The sequence below is a fragment of the Carassius auratus genome, chromosome 3 (genome assembly GCF_003368295.1).
Source record: "Carassius auratus strain Wakin chromosome 3, ASM336829v1, whole genome shotgun sequence".
In the NCBI taxonomy this organism is placed as follows: domain Eukaryota; kingdom Metazoa; phylum Chordata; class Actinopteri; order Cypriniformes; family Cyprinidae; genus Carassius; species Carassius auratus.
Window position 1 is genome coordinate 3,529,590 of NC_039245.1, and position 14,934 is coordinate 3,544,523.

Consider the following 14,934-nt stretch of genomic DNA (forward strand, 5'->3'; position numbering starts at 1 on the left):
CAGTCCCCAGACATTTGCAGACTGTTATAAAAAGAAGAGGGGATGTTGCTCGGGATTGCACATCTGTTTCCAACTTTTCTGAGATGTGTTGATGGCATGAAATTTAAAATCAACATATTTTTCCCTTAAAATTAAGCATTTTTTTAATGTAAACATTTGATATGTCATCTATGTTGAATTCTGAATAAAATATTGAAATTTGAAACTTCCACATCATTGCAATATGTTTCTATTCCCAATTTGTACAGTGTCCCAACTTTTTGGAAATTGGGTTTGTATTTTTTGTCTCTGTGTTTCAGAGCATTGATTAGTTTATAGTTGTTTTGCAAAGACAGTTCATCAATGACTTTATATAAATCATTAACTCTACAACCTTTTCAAAAAGAATGGGCTTCCACTTCTTTCTCATCCATTGTAGTTTGATGGTACATTTTTATACATTACTGGCCAGTCCATCAACCCCTACTTTTATTCGCACGCAGAGGAATTTCAGAAGGCACAAACTGCCAAATTGTTCTATCATAATAAGCTCCAGTGAGAACGAGACTGCAAAAAGCCTTTCTACTGGCCAACTCACTGTCATCAGTCTATCCCTGAAGGTTTCAATGTTTATTCCCCTTCAAATGGAAAGAGTCAGCAGGAGTTTACTTTAAACAACATTTTGACAGAAGCAAATCAAGACTGGAAGAAATGAGTCTAACAATTAGGATTTTAAAGACATATTTGATTGGAGCATTCAAAGAACTAAATTCACAATGAAAGTACAATAAAAGTAGTCAATATGACTCACTTCATAAGCCTTAGCTTTTAGTGACAAACAGCAACTGAAGCTCTTATTCACTGAAAAAAAATCAATGAAACTATCAGAAATACGAAGAGAAAAAAAGAGAACATGAAGAAAATTAGTGTTTAAGCTGGGTTCAAGTTGGGTTTAAAGTTTAAAGTTTAAGAAAATAAAATCACACAAAATGATATGTTTAACTAATAATAAAAAGTATATTTTATTTACTTTACAGTGATTGCTGTAAGATTCATATCGTGTTCAGATAGGGTATTCAAAATTGAAATTACTATATTTAGTATTGCTATTGTCAACTTTTACATTTCTTGTCTTCTTACTCTGTTTTTTGCTAACCCATTTCCATGCTTATTGTTTCACACTGTGAATGTGGTGTTGCTTCCAATCATCCAGACATATCTGCGATTCTTTAACTGAGATCTGAGTCCTGGACTCAAAGTCTAGAGAGTTATAATCCGGTACTGATATTAGCTATTTCTGCACACCTGAGATCAAAGAAGGAGCACCAATAATGAGCACGTTAAAGGCTGATTAAGGCAAGTCTGCTTAGGGAGAGTTAAGGGGGTCATCGGATGCTACATGCACTTTTACAAGTTGTTTGAACTGGCGTGTGTTGGCAGTGTGTGCACACAACCACCCTGTAATGATAAAAATCCACCCAGTGTTTTTTTTTTTTTTATCTCGTTAAATCTTAACCCCTTTGTCAAATTGAGCCGATCTCAGATGCTGGCATTTGTGACATCACACAGTCAATCCCTTACCACGATAGTTTGATTGACAGTGGTGTTTCAGCACAGGCTGGACTGGTGTCTTATCTTAGACCTGCCGTGAGTGAGCTGTAATCATCTGTTAATCATCATACATGCTGTAAGCATGTAATCCATCATTGTTTCACCACCGGAGCAGATGTAGACAAGAATGGCTCCTAAGTGATTGAGGTGTTCTGTTGTTAGATGTAATAATGAACATAGCGGTTGTCATTTACTCCCAACATCTGAGCCACTGAAGACAAAGTGAATTATGTTTATTTCTGAAGGGAATGCACCCCCGATCTGCTTATAATATTTGTCCCACCCTCCCCTCAATCGCTGTCCAAAGCCACGCCCCTGGCTGCATTTATGCTCATAGACCAGAATACCAGAGACAACATTACTACAATAGGCTACATCAGCGGTTCCCAATTCTGGTCTATGTTCCGAAGTGAAGTAAACCCCTGAACATGGTATAGGGATCATATTGATTGGAACACAGTTCATTCACATAGCTCGAGTTTGTCATCTGAAACCGGTGTGTTAACAAAGCGAGACATGCAAAAAATGTGCGTGATCACTGGAATTGGGAACCACTGGGCTACATCATGTGTCATTACCAATTGAGAAAACTTTAAAAGTACTACAATACCAGGAAGGAAGACTGGGTTGTTGATGTTTGTCAGCCATTCTCACTCCGTTTGCACAGCGTGTGTGAACGCTCTGATTATGTATTCTGTCTGCGCGAATAGGGTGCACAGAGGTATGCATATACATATGTTGACAGGCAGGTAAGAAAGCTATTTAAAACGCTCAGACCGAGCATTTTGATCGGATGTACATTTCTTGGTCCTACCCCTTCCACAGAATATATAAATACAGATAAATACATTTAAACCACTTAACTTAATGACTGGTATCAGGATGTGTAGAGAATTTCAGTATACCAGTATAACAAACACTCACCTATTGCACCTTTAAATGTGTATATGTTCGCACGACTCATTCATGATCCATCTTCGCTTAAAACAGAAGTGAGTATAAGGTTTTTCAATTAATCGTTCACTGTTTCAGTGAAATCACCTTTCCTAATAATGTGCTAATTAGCGTCCCCAGGGGGCGGGATCAGCAGAGCTCATTAACATTTAAAGGAAAATGCTACAAAACTGCTTGCGCTGAAAATAGCTGTTTTTGACAGGGTAAAAATTTGTTTTTTACACTACCGTTTGAGAGATTTTAACCAAACTATGTTAAAGACTTTTCATTATAACCCATAAGAATAATATCAACTTGCAGAAAATGGGCATCAAATCCCCCCCTTAAGGGATGCTGCTAGGAGTCATTTTCCTAATTAAATACTTTCACAGGATACCAAGGCTAAAATAATTATATCTGTTTTCAGCTATTTTTGTGTGCAAGAATTTCTCAAAAATAACTAAACATGATTTTGTTGTGCATGGTCATGGCTGACTCGATGAGCAAATGTGCACAGCTACATAGTCTATATAAATTCAGTGCGCATTCACAGCTGTGTCTTTCTAGACACCCATCCAAGGGGCCTATTGTAGTCTGTAGTAGTCCTTAAACTGAGAGGTGTACAGTACATTACAGGCAAGGCCTAGTTTCCAGCCAGTCTCATGTTTTAATTGTGAGTGGGTTGACACTCGCCAAGGTGTATGCGAATCACGCCTTGCTTGTGAAGATTCATTAAATGTTCAAATTCGGTTGGCATCGAATGCACGTTCTTCTTGCTCTCTCGATTATCATAGTAATGGTTGGGGATCGGCTGATTGCCATATGGATGTTTACTAAAAGGCCAAAAACCATACAAATGGACATTTGAACAGATTTCTAGTGCTAAGCTGGCCATGATGAGTCCTGTGCTTGGACGAACTGAGTTAAGGCCTCGTTCACGCCAAAAGTTTGACAACGTCCTCAAGTAATCTGGATTCAGGAAAACGGGCAGAGGGCTGTTGCTGCCAAGGTCCTCGAGTGTGTAAAAAGCACGCAAGGATACAGCTGTGTTCTGACCATAGGAGAAGGCTGGCAATAGCAATAAGGCTTGTCCATAAGGACGAAGGCTTTCCAAAAATGGACGACGACGCTCCATGAGTCCACTGTACCTGTAAAAGAAGAGGTGCAGAAAGAAAAGCCTGAATATTCCTCTCAGTGATTCCAGATCATTAATAATGTGTGTAGTACTTGTATTGTAGTGTGTAGTGAAAAAAGAAATGCAATTCCATTGCCAAAGAATTTATCAATAATAAATACTTTAAATCTTTTATTGCAAGTTGTGTTTACAGAAACTTTTTAAATGGTAAATGGTAATGGTAAATGGACTGCATTTATATAGCGCTTTCAACAGACCACATGGCCATCCAAAGCACTTTATAAGTTGCCTCACATTCACCCATTCACACTCTCATTCATTCATACCGAAGGCGGTGTCTGCCATTCACAGCGCCATCCAGCTCGTCAGGTCGACACTTGCTCAGGTGGAGCCAGGGATTGAACCACTAACCTTCCGATTTGTAGACAACCTACATGAACCACTGAGCCACTGCCGCCCCAAAAAGACTTCAAAGACTTTGTGATGTCTAATAATTGTTCTTAACTACATACTATATAAGTATGTTATAATTTCATAATATAGGCTTTATTAATAGGTTATTTATTTTCATAAATTTTTTCAGGTAATTCAGGTATATCATTGGATGCGATTTTGGAATTCAGTGATTATAATCGGTTAGCTTATCGAGGCACAGCTATGGACAGTTTGAAAATTAGAATGTTGGCAGTTACCAGAGATGGGCATAAATACATAAAACTTTATTTAAAATAAAAATACAAAATAGGGTTTCAAAAATGTATTGAAATACAAATACAGTATTTTGTATTTTGAAAATACACAAAATACATGTGGAATTTGCCATCCAATGTAGGCATCCCTATAGGCTGAAATCTCTTTGGACCTATTCTAAATTTAAAAAAAAGATGTGTACAACTGCTTAGAAACTTCTGTTTCCATTTTACATACCTCTTCCCTTCCCCTGACCTGTAGGAAATACAAAACTACAAAAATAAAAAGTAAATAAAGTTTATTTTGTTTTATGTAAAGTTTATTCAAATTAGAAAGTTTGTCTAAAATGTAATTTTTTTATTTGAATTCATTTAAATAGCATTGTCTGTCTGCATCAGAGAAAAATACACGTGCAACCAACAGTAGCCTGTCTGATTTATCCTCCAGCCTTACTTTCAGTGAATCATCTGTCCATATAACAAATTGCATTGAAATTCAATGAGGCATGGAAAATCCTTCTTTGAGTGCATTTTAATCACAACCTGATAATCCTTCATCCTGTTCATGATGTATTAGGCACTGCTGCATTTATAGCAGCAAGAAAACTGATTCTACAGCAAATCACAGACTCACTTCTCAAGGAGGATGCTGGGATTTGCAGTCACCAGGTTGGTTTTGTTGCCCACATCTTTCTCATATCTCTTATCCAGTGGTGGAAGGTTACATCTGAATGTAGGGGTGGACAGAGATTGATTAGGCCAGCATTAGGCATTGCTGATGATAGAAAAAAAATGAGAGAGGTTCCATTATGCCCTATATTATGGCTAGTACCTATATTTGATCTAACACTAACCGAATGACAAACTGGGCTAAATTTATTTCTTCTCCACAGCTGCTATTGGCCAGAATACCTCCATTCCCCACCACAGCACATGACTCCCAGGTTGCATTTCCGAAGGGGTGCTCCTACAAACACACACACAATGTAACTCCAAATTCATTAGACAAACTAAACAAACTGGTAATTCACTCAATACTTTAATGCTGGTACGCTACCTTAGGCAAAATGTTGAACAGGGCTTGTGTCACCTTTAGTGGCTTTCTGCTCTGTCCATCATAATTAACATTTGACCCGAGTTTGGTGTTATTCTGTGTGACCACAGCCTTTGACACAGCATGGCATTTGCTACTCAGTAAGGACCTGGAAGGAAACAGATGCTCAGTCTGATGGGTTGCAGTCATCAAACAAAAAGACGAGAAGAACCCTTAGAGTTCATAGGCCAGAAAATCGCAATATGTTTTTGTGTAATAAAGACATAGAATCTAACCTCAAAGGAACAGATCTTTTGATAATAGTTTTCATTTTTTGGGTGAATTAAATAAGCATTTCTACAGGGTATTTGTCTGGTTTATGTTATCCATATCAGTACATTTATTCTTATCCAGCAAAGCTTTACCACATGCGTCAGTTTAACCTTACAAGGAGAACATCCCATGGTCCGGGCTACTGTTTTACCTGAATCTTGTAAAGTTTGCCTCGTGTTTTTTCCATTTGTCTGAGTAGTTTTCCAGTGCCTTGGCAATTAATACATTGTCTCTGAAAGAATTAAATGACATACTGTGGTGATTCACAAACATATGCATTATGAGAAACATAAAATGATTTCATTTTGTATTTTAAAATCTCAAAATGTGTCAGATTTAATTGTTTAATTCTATAAGACAAACAACTGAAATGTAAACATGAACAATAAAAAAAGTGGTCTTATGTGAGCGAGTTAATGCCTAGAAAGTAAGTTGTTTATATCCAGTTATCATATGATCATCTCACTGTGTTTGAAAGCATCTTTGAGGTCTTTGGGTTACAAGCTTGTTAACTTGTCATCGCTGCAGTCCACGTTAGCGCCAAAGTTTGAGTCTGAGTGCCATTATAATATGAGTAACATCTCTGGATTGCGATTTATATTATTATCTGTTTATATTTGTATATATATTATGTGATGCGCAGTTACTCTGACACGTTGTAATGGCGTCTATCATATCTAATACCATGAGTAAGCTCATGTCATCTTGTGGACAACTGTGTACTGCAACAACTTTAATAACCTGTATTATTGCTTGAGCAGATGTTATTTAACCAGCTCTATATCTAATATTTCTTATTATTCTTTGATATTTACAGACCACTCACTGCACTCAACCTAATCAACAGTAAACTCCTAACTTCAGCTGAGTTCTGAGGTTCAACTGAGTCTTATTTGTTCTTACCAACACGCCGGTGCAGATACAAAATCACCTATTCCAGCACAAATACAGTCCTTACCCAATTCTCCAAAATGGTTTTTCTGCCCTTTTTTGAGGAATCCCATTTGAGGGCTGTGGCATTACATTACTGTGGAGAGAAAGAGACAATCATAAATAAGGTTTCAAGTATTGCTGCAGAGGCAAAATCGCATTAATAGCAGAAAATTAACAAAAAAGCCCACTCTAATATTCGAGTGGCAATTCAAAGTATCATTTCAGAAGAATAAACACTACAAACGTCACCCATAATTGATATCACAGGAATACATTTACATGTAGGTATGCCTGCAGCTCACATAGCAGCACATAGCAATATATATATCAGTATTGGTTTTATTGGGAGAGCATTAACAATAGTCAGTTCCAGCGTCCACGAATTTGAATGGCTGAGCACTAATATTTTGTGTGCTACAGTGAAGTATATTTCTTACGGAGCCCCGCACATGACACGCAGGAAAAAAAATATAAGGCTAAATCTTGTGAATTACTATTGCGTTTAATTTATAAATTGTGTGCACGAATGACTAATTTGTTCCCTCAATTCAAAACAATCGAACGCAATAGTAAATCGAGGGAATGCAATAGTAATCCTGTGAACGTTTTAGTAATTTGAGGGAACTGATTAGTAAATCATGCGCACAATTTATTAATTTTTTCTTGCATGTCATGTGCGGGGCTCCATAATTTCTCCCTCTATCCCCTCATATTTCTCCTCACTTTCTGTCCCTCTCTTACTTTCTCTTACAACATATCCATATCACTATCCACTTCCCTTGCACACTGTTTAAAAAAGAAAATTCCTCTGAGCAGATCACCGTTCTTACCTTCAATATATCTAAACACAAACGAAAAAATAAATCTTCAAATTATCTTCTGAATAACTACTGTGTGATGTTGGGGGCCCTTTGACCTTCCAGATTCGTAGATATACTCTTTATGAGGCTTACGTAGCAATTTAGCATTATAAAGTTTCAGATCTAATTCACCAAAAGCCACTTTTATTACACTTATCTTCATGTAAAATGAAAGACTTACTGTAAGTTTGTTCCCTGTAATTTGGCATGTAAATAACAGAAGGCTGGCAATACCACAGCTTAGGTGCCCTTGAGAAAGGCATCGAACCCCCAACTGCTCCCCGGGCGCTGCAGCAAAAATGGCTGCCCACTGCTCCGGGTGTGTGTTCACTGCTGTGTGTGTGTTCACTTTGAGTATGGGCCACTATACTTGGCTGAATGTCACTTCACTTTCGCTTTCACTTTCACAATATAAGATTACAATTCAAAATCTAATGTCAGTTTAACTGTTTTAACTGTTTTAACTCTCAGGTATTAATGTAAATGAGAGTGAGACTTAAACCATGTCTGTTTGAAAGAGTGATGCTTATGACTAGGGGGGGAAAAGTTTGAGGTAAAATTAATTATGGTATTTGATAATTGATTATAATGACATAATATGACATTAATACTCAACATGTTACAGAGGCCGTCTAAGAGATTGAGAAAAGAAATGTACACAATAAATTAAGAAAGATCATGCTGCCAAGTTTGAATTACTGCATTGTTGTGCATACATGTAGGCCCCGATTTTTATATACATGTTTCTTCTCATTCCCATGCAGTTGCAATATGCACATTCAGGAATATTTGGAGAAAATACACTGTTTATTACTGTTAGTGTTATGTAAGAAGTCATTTGCAATCAGCCGGTTATTATCACTAAAAATAAACCTTGACAGGATGCAACAGTTACATTATTATTATCATACGGTTAAAGAGTTCCTCTCTTCTGTCTGCGGTACACTGCATGTTTTTGTAACACAACAACTGTCTGCGGTACACTGCATGTTTTTGTAACACAACAACTCATATATATATATATATATATATATATATATATATATATATATATATATATATATATATATATATATATATATTTTTTTTTTTTTTTTTTTTTTTTTTTTTGTATTTTCAAAGTTTTGTTACATAATACCAGCCAGACATACAGTGATTCTGATGTTTGTTCATAATAGAATTGATTGTGTTTCAGTCAGTACATGTTCTGTCATGTGAAATGCAAAACATATTGCACTAGGGTGAATACTGGTAAAGTGGGACACTTTCTGATAATTTATATTCTGCATACTTTTTTATTATGATCCAAATGTCTTAGCCGCTCATATGATACTATTCTAAATAGCTTAGGATCTCTACTATACTATAGACAATAAAAAAGAAAGAAACATTAAATACAGAATGGATGACTCTTCCTCAAACACACAATGCCCCCGAACCACATTTTGCAAATGTCCTGGCCATCCGAGCTTGTACCCTCCATCTTTCTTGTTTTTGGTTGTTTGTTTTTTTAAAAGTGTTAATTGCGTGTGTCTCACGGTGAATGCGTGAGAGCTGGCGTAGTTTAAGTCAGTCTTTGTTGAAATATCGAGCTAACTAACTAAATGTATGAGGGACATATAAAAAGGTAACTCAATTCCTCCATTAGAATGACTTGAATGGCTGTCCCAGTTTGCCAGTAATACCCTGTCCCAATTAGGGCTGGGATAAACGATTATTTTTTAAACGATTAATCTAGCGATTATTTTTTCGGAGCATCGATTAATCTAACGATTAACTTTTTCAGACCGATTCGATTTCGATTATCTCCCCATTAATTGACTACTAACAATTTATACATGTTGATTTACCTATGAATTCCTTAACATTGCAACATATGTTTATTGCTCTTAAAATTACAAAATGAAAGACTGACTAAGAATGCATTACTTTGCACTTGTATAGAGATAGCATTCAATAAAACCTTGAATCCTTGAAAACACATAGCTTACTGAAACAAGCTTACTGAACACATAGGGCCTAGCTTACTGAAAAAAGTTCTTCTTGCAGATGAAAATAACAACAACTTGATGTCTAGTATTCAATAAAAAGGTCACCCAAAATACTTGTTTAGAGCAATTGAAAGAATACAGTAACCAATGTAAACTTGAGGGCTTTAAGCTAATACAGAGAGTGCTTTTCCAAAAAAAATAATAATAATAATTAACAGTGGGAGCAAGCAGCCTGTCATGAAGAAAAAAGAAAATCTCTGAATGCTCCACGTGAAACTGGCATTCCGCCCTATCGTGTCTAATGATTTTGGTTAATGTGCATGAGGGAGAGAGAGAGAGAGAGAGAGAGAGAGAGAGAGAGAGAGAGAGAGAGAGAGCAAGACAGCGCTCGTGTAGTTTGAAGACTGTGAGTGCGCGCGCAGCCGGGGCTCGCTCTCTCGTACGCGCCCTGTCAGACGCAGCAGTCATTCTATTCTACATCACTCGCCGATCAAATAAGGCTTTGACAGCCGCCAAAAAAAAAGATAAATGCAGAAAAACCCCTGGATTGGTTATATAACGTTGGACAGAATGTTGATCCGGCCATTGCGTATATTCAGCGCACATAAACGTTTTGCAAACGTTTTTTAGAGAAATAAAAACAGGTTGACTAATCGATGCGAATATTTTGCATCGACGTATTTTTTGCGTCGATGTCATCGATGACCTCGACGCGTTGTCCCAGCCCTAGTCCCAATTTCACAATATGCTATTGGCAAACTGGGACAGTGTCAAAATCGCATAAAAAAACCCCAAGAAGATTAATATGAATGTGTAACAGATATGCAGGTCAGCGATTCATGGGTTAAATTCTGTTTTATAAATTCAGACTGTTGGTACTAAATGCCAGCCTGGCTGGACTTAAATTACTTTACGATACCCATGCGAGCCTCAAAGGATACCTGAAACCCCCGCAAATTCCTTAACACACACACACACACACACACACACACACACACACAAAAAGAAACCTTTCTTTTTGTTCCTTACTTTTGTAAGTCCCTTATTAAATATGTATTTTGAATGTTTGTGTATTGCATAAAATGGTTAATCCTTGTTATGTGAAGAGTATAAGTTGCAAGCTCATACTTTAGGAAATGTCTCTCCTCACTTTAACCTTCTCAAAGAAAGCCATGTTTCTGCAACCCCCACTTTTGCAGGTTGTAAAAGTTACGACCACACAGGACAGGAGAGAAGCCAAGTCACTGGCTTCTTTTGAACAATGCATTCTATGGAATGTATTCATTAACTTTCTGTTTTCATGTTTTATAAATGTATTACGTATTCCCTTTTGGTACATTTAGATGTTTCCCAACATCTGCAGTGTTATCATGTGTTAAACAAATCTTTAAATGTGTAATTCGATCTAAAAATTAGATCTTTGGTCATTTATATATTATGTCTAGTCTTGTTCTAATCGTCATGCTTTGACAGACCCACTTATCTAAAGCAAAGTAATGAAAAATGTATTTAATCTGGAATAATGAACTTGTTTTAATATTCCTGATGAAATCGGACAGGCCCTAAATCATCAGGGGGTTGTCTCAACCGAGACAAAGGAACTTTCCCTCCGCTTCAGATCGCGGACATTCATTGGATGCTCCCTCGAAAATGGGCGTGAACTATTTCAAGCTATAAGAATTGACCAAACAAGGTCCACCCTCTCTTTCTCTTCTTCCTCTTCCCCGTTCTCGGATACGCTGCTCTCCAACGTTTTTTCCGCGCGGCCATAGGCCGCGCTCCCAGCGCGAACCCCCTCAGCACAGGGGCTGAGAGGAAAAGCCATTTTAATGGCTCCTTTGGAAGCTTTCGTTTCGTTCGTTTTCTTTTCTTTTCTTTACTAAAGTTTATTAAACTATTCGCCTCTCCACGCAAGGAAGACGAATTCTGGAACAATGTTTGTTGAACCTTTCAAATACCGCGCGAGGACAGAACAAAGGACCACGTGCTCCACGCTCACGCCAAGCGCAGCGTGCACGCGCGTCACATGGCCTCCGTTTCATGGCACATGGCTGTTTCAACGCGCAAGGCTCACAAGCTCGACGCCGATCTCACGCCACACTCACATGGGACACTTCTGCAAGTATCACTTTCTCTATGGAGATTTAAATGCTGGTTTAAAGTGTTGTTATGATCTGATTTGTTGTTGGCTTCTAAAAGTTACTGACTATGATTTTCATACCTGAGCTCATTCTGTGATCTCTCTCGCTTTCTACACTTCTCTCTCTCTCTCTCTCTCTCTCGTTCTCTCTCTCTCTCTCTCTCTCTCTCTCTCTCTCTTTTATTTGGATTCCGTTATGTCTCTTAAATGTTTATTGTCTGTATTTTCGTACGCATATTTTACTCTGTGTGATTTGTAGTTTGATGTATTACTAGTTGAATTATTAAAACTCATATATAAAATGATTGGCTTTGGACTCCACCCCACTCACATTACGAGTCACTGAAATGTTTTGGTCTTTAGCTACAAGCTCTAAATTTAGAAACTAAATTTATCATAAGGATAGGATAATATTTTCATGGCCAGAGAATACTTTTCCTTGAATTATAAGGCGTGATAACTTTATTGAAAATTGATAGGTCTACAGTGGTGTGCTGGACATACCCCGGTTTGATCTGCAGTAATTTACAGTAAGAGATCACAATAATTGATATGAAGAATGTAATATTGACATATTAATGAGTAAATTACAGTGCCCTGTGATTAGTATTGGTATTGGCAATTGAGCTATTTTTCATAATCAATAAAATTAAATGTAACTGTCATCTGAGATATATATTAATCAAATTCTTGATTAATTATTCAAATTCCCTATATATCATTTGAGTTAATTACTATGTAAAACTCAATGTTGTTACAAATGTGATTTTTACAAATTCTGATTCACCAATACATCTTATAACAAAATATGTAACAATTACAAATGATCCATGAGTTGTTTTATTTTTATAACCTTAACATTATTTACCGCATAATGCTATGTCATTTTACTTACCATCACAGTTCACTGCAAGGTTGTTAAATATGATGTGCCACACCCCGGAAGTTATGTCATAGCCACATAATTTTTTTTATCACACTTGCTACTGATGAGCTCAGTGTTGATTTTTAGTAAAAGAAACATATCCATGTAAAGATATAAATTATTAAGCTTAACTGTCCCACTTTACCCATTGTCCCACTACCAGTATTTACCCGATATTAAGATACTATGTTCAGACATGCAAATTCAGACATAGAAATTTTACTTTCAATTATTTTCTAAAGTGAGATGTTCCACGGAACTTCACTGAAACAGTGTAAACAGCGAACATCTAAAGTCCAACTTTTAGACCTTTCCAGCATTCTAAAACATTGAAATATTTTTCCCAAATTCTTGCTTTGCTTTCATCACCCCTTTGTAAAATTTTAATATAATATTTTACTAATCAAATGTCTGCACGTATCAGACAGTACAAAGATTAAAGAGGCCTTTACTTATAAAAAAATTATTGGTAACAAACTTGACCCGAAAAAAGACTTAATTTCAGTCTTGGTGGCCAGAAGACCATATCCATATTTAGCACTCAGGTCTTTTAAAAGTTCAGTCTCCAAATAGAAGGATAGCTAAGAGCACACACAGGCTTAAATGAAAATACTCACTTGTTAAAGTGATATATCCAGATGACCACACTGCATAAGGAGCACAGAAGGATGATCGGAAAGAGCCTGCCCAGCGTAAGAGTCCTCATAACGTGCATCCACTTTCACACTGGAGCTGTGACGCACTCACAGAACCCATGCATGTGCAAATGTTGCAGACTTCCTTTCTTGCTCTTCCGTCCTCCCTTTATTTTATCACTGTGTCTGTTTTTTGACAACTGTACCCTTTTCCTTACTCCCTCTCCTTCTCTCAGACTGTTAATCACCTCTTCCTGCCTCCCTCCTCTTTATTTAACTGCCACTATAGCTCTCTTTTTCTTCTTGCTCTTTCTCTTCTTTTCTCTTCTGATGGCTTTGAATCCCTTCTCTGCTGCGTTGCTCTTGCCTTGATCTATCACTTTCTTCTCATGTCTTCTTGTCTCGCACAATAATGAATTCCTTCACTCCTCTGTTTTCCGCTATGTTCCTTTGAGGCATATGTGTTATTTGTCCATGCTTCTCCACCTCATTCTTCAGTACTTTCCTCATCTAATGAACAGCTCAAAGTTTCCTTCCGACCAGTTCCCTAGAAACCTCAAGCTGTTGCTTCAACATTTTCAGCCCCTTCCCCCTCTCGCTCAGCTTGGACACAACTTGCTTGCCCCTCCCTTCTGATCTCACTCACACACACACAGAGTTACACACTGTTTTTCATTCTCTCTCGGGGTAATAGGAGTGCCGAGTACAGGATTAGCAAATGGCAGCACCTCATGACTGGGAGGAAGTGTTATGAGTGCTAGCTAGAGAACAGTTTTCCCCCTTCATTTCAGCCAAAGGGCAACAGCCAATGAAAGGCTCATCTGATGTAACCATCCCCCCGCAGTTGGAGGTTCAGTGCTTTGCTCAAGGGCACCTCAGTCGTGGTATTGAGGGTGGAGAGAGCGCTGTATATTCATTCCCCCCAGCTACAATTCCTGCTGGCAAAAGACTCGAACTTGCAACCTTGCAACATTTTGTGTAGTCTCCGTATGAACCTGACTCTGTATGATCCTGATGGTAAAATGCTAAAGAAAACAGAAAGTACTGCACAATCATTGTCTGGCACCATAGTTTACTGATGTAGAGTAGTTGATACACTGTAAAAAATTTCTGTAAATTTACAGCATATTAACAGCGTAAATATACAGTACTGAACTGTTTTCTAAAATTTTTAGTTTTCTGTTTTCTGATTTTCTGAAACACTTATTTGCACAATTATATTTACATTTTGCATTGGCGCCAACCCAGTGTAGTTTAAAATCGATGATTTGTTTTATTTGCATTAATGTTGCTAAGTTAGGTGCGTATAAAGTTGGTAACTTATATATTATCCTTATATGTTGGGAAATCGAAAATAGGCCTGTAAACTTAATTTTACTTAGGAAGCATAAACTCATCGCCTTTTGCATGAGCACTTGACTTGATAGATGGAAAGAGTAGCGTTAACGTTATGGTGAGAAACGTTTGTTTTTTTCGGAGTGACACATTAGTCTTTCAATATAAGTCGTATCTAAAACTAGTTAGAGTGTAATCTAAATATATTCTAACTTATTGTTAATAAAGTGGGCTTTGTATCTGAGCACATTTTAATTTTAATTTTGCACTGGATTTATTGGCACAAATCTCTATATCACAGAGGAAACGTTACTTCATTCACTTACATTCTAACTTGTTCCTCAGCCTCAAATACAGTTTTGTGTGTGTGTGTGAGAGAGAGAGAGAGAGAGAGAGTGTGTA

General features: G+C 37.3%; 1 protein-coding gene across 1 annotated transcript; it reads right to left on the reverse strand.

Moving 5' to 3' along the window:
- Positions 1-851: 851 nt before the first annotated feature.
- On the reverse strand, positions 852-13,931 carry LOC113043546 (alpha-2,8-sialyltransferase 8F-like). Its single transcript, XM_026202998.1, has 7 exons — positions 13,180-13,931; positions 6,672-6,740; positions 5,865-5,945; positions 5,405-5,549; positions 5,202-5,314; positions 4,982-5,074; positions 852-3,671 (listed from the first exon to the last, which is right to left on the reverse strand). Exons 1-7 carry the CDS (start codon positions 13,275-13,277, stop codon positions 3,191-3,193), a joined length of 1,080 nt encoding a protein of 359 aa, XP_026058783.1. The 5' UTR covers positions 13,278-13,931; the 3' UTR covers positions 852-3,190.
- Positions 13,932-14,934: the final 1,003 nt, after the last annotated feature.

What these genes read in the sequence shown, in the direction of transcription:
- LOC113043546 (XM_026202998.1), bottom strand. Translation starts at nt 13,277, where the DNA reads ATGCACGTTATGAGGACTCTTACGCTGGGCAGGCTCTTTCCGATCATC. An exon ending in TGGATATATCACTTTAACAA is followed by an intron (nt 6,741 to 13,179) that starts GTGAGTATTTTC and finishes TTCTCTCCACAG; the next exon opens with TAATGTAATGCCACAGCCCT. An exon ending in TGTTCAACATTTTGCCTAAG is followed by an intron (nt 5,315 to 5,404) that starts GTAGCGTACCAG and finishes GTGTGTTTGTAG; the next exon opens with GAGCACCCCTTCGGAAATGC.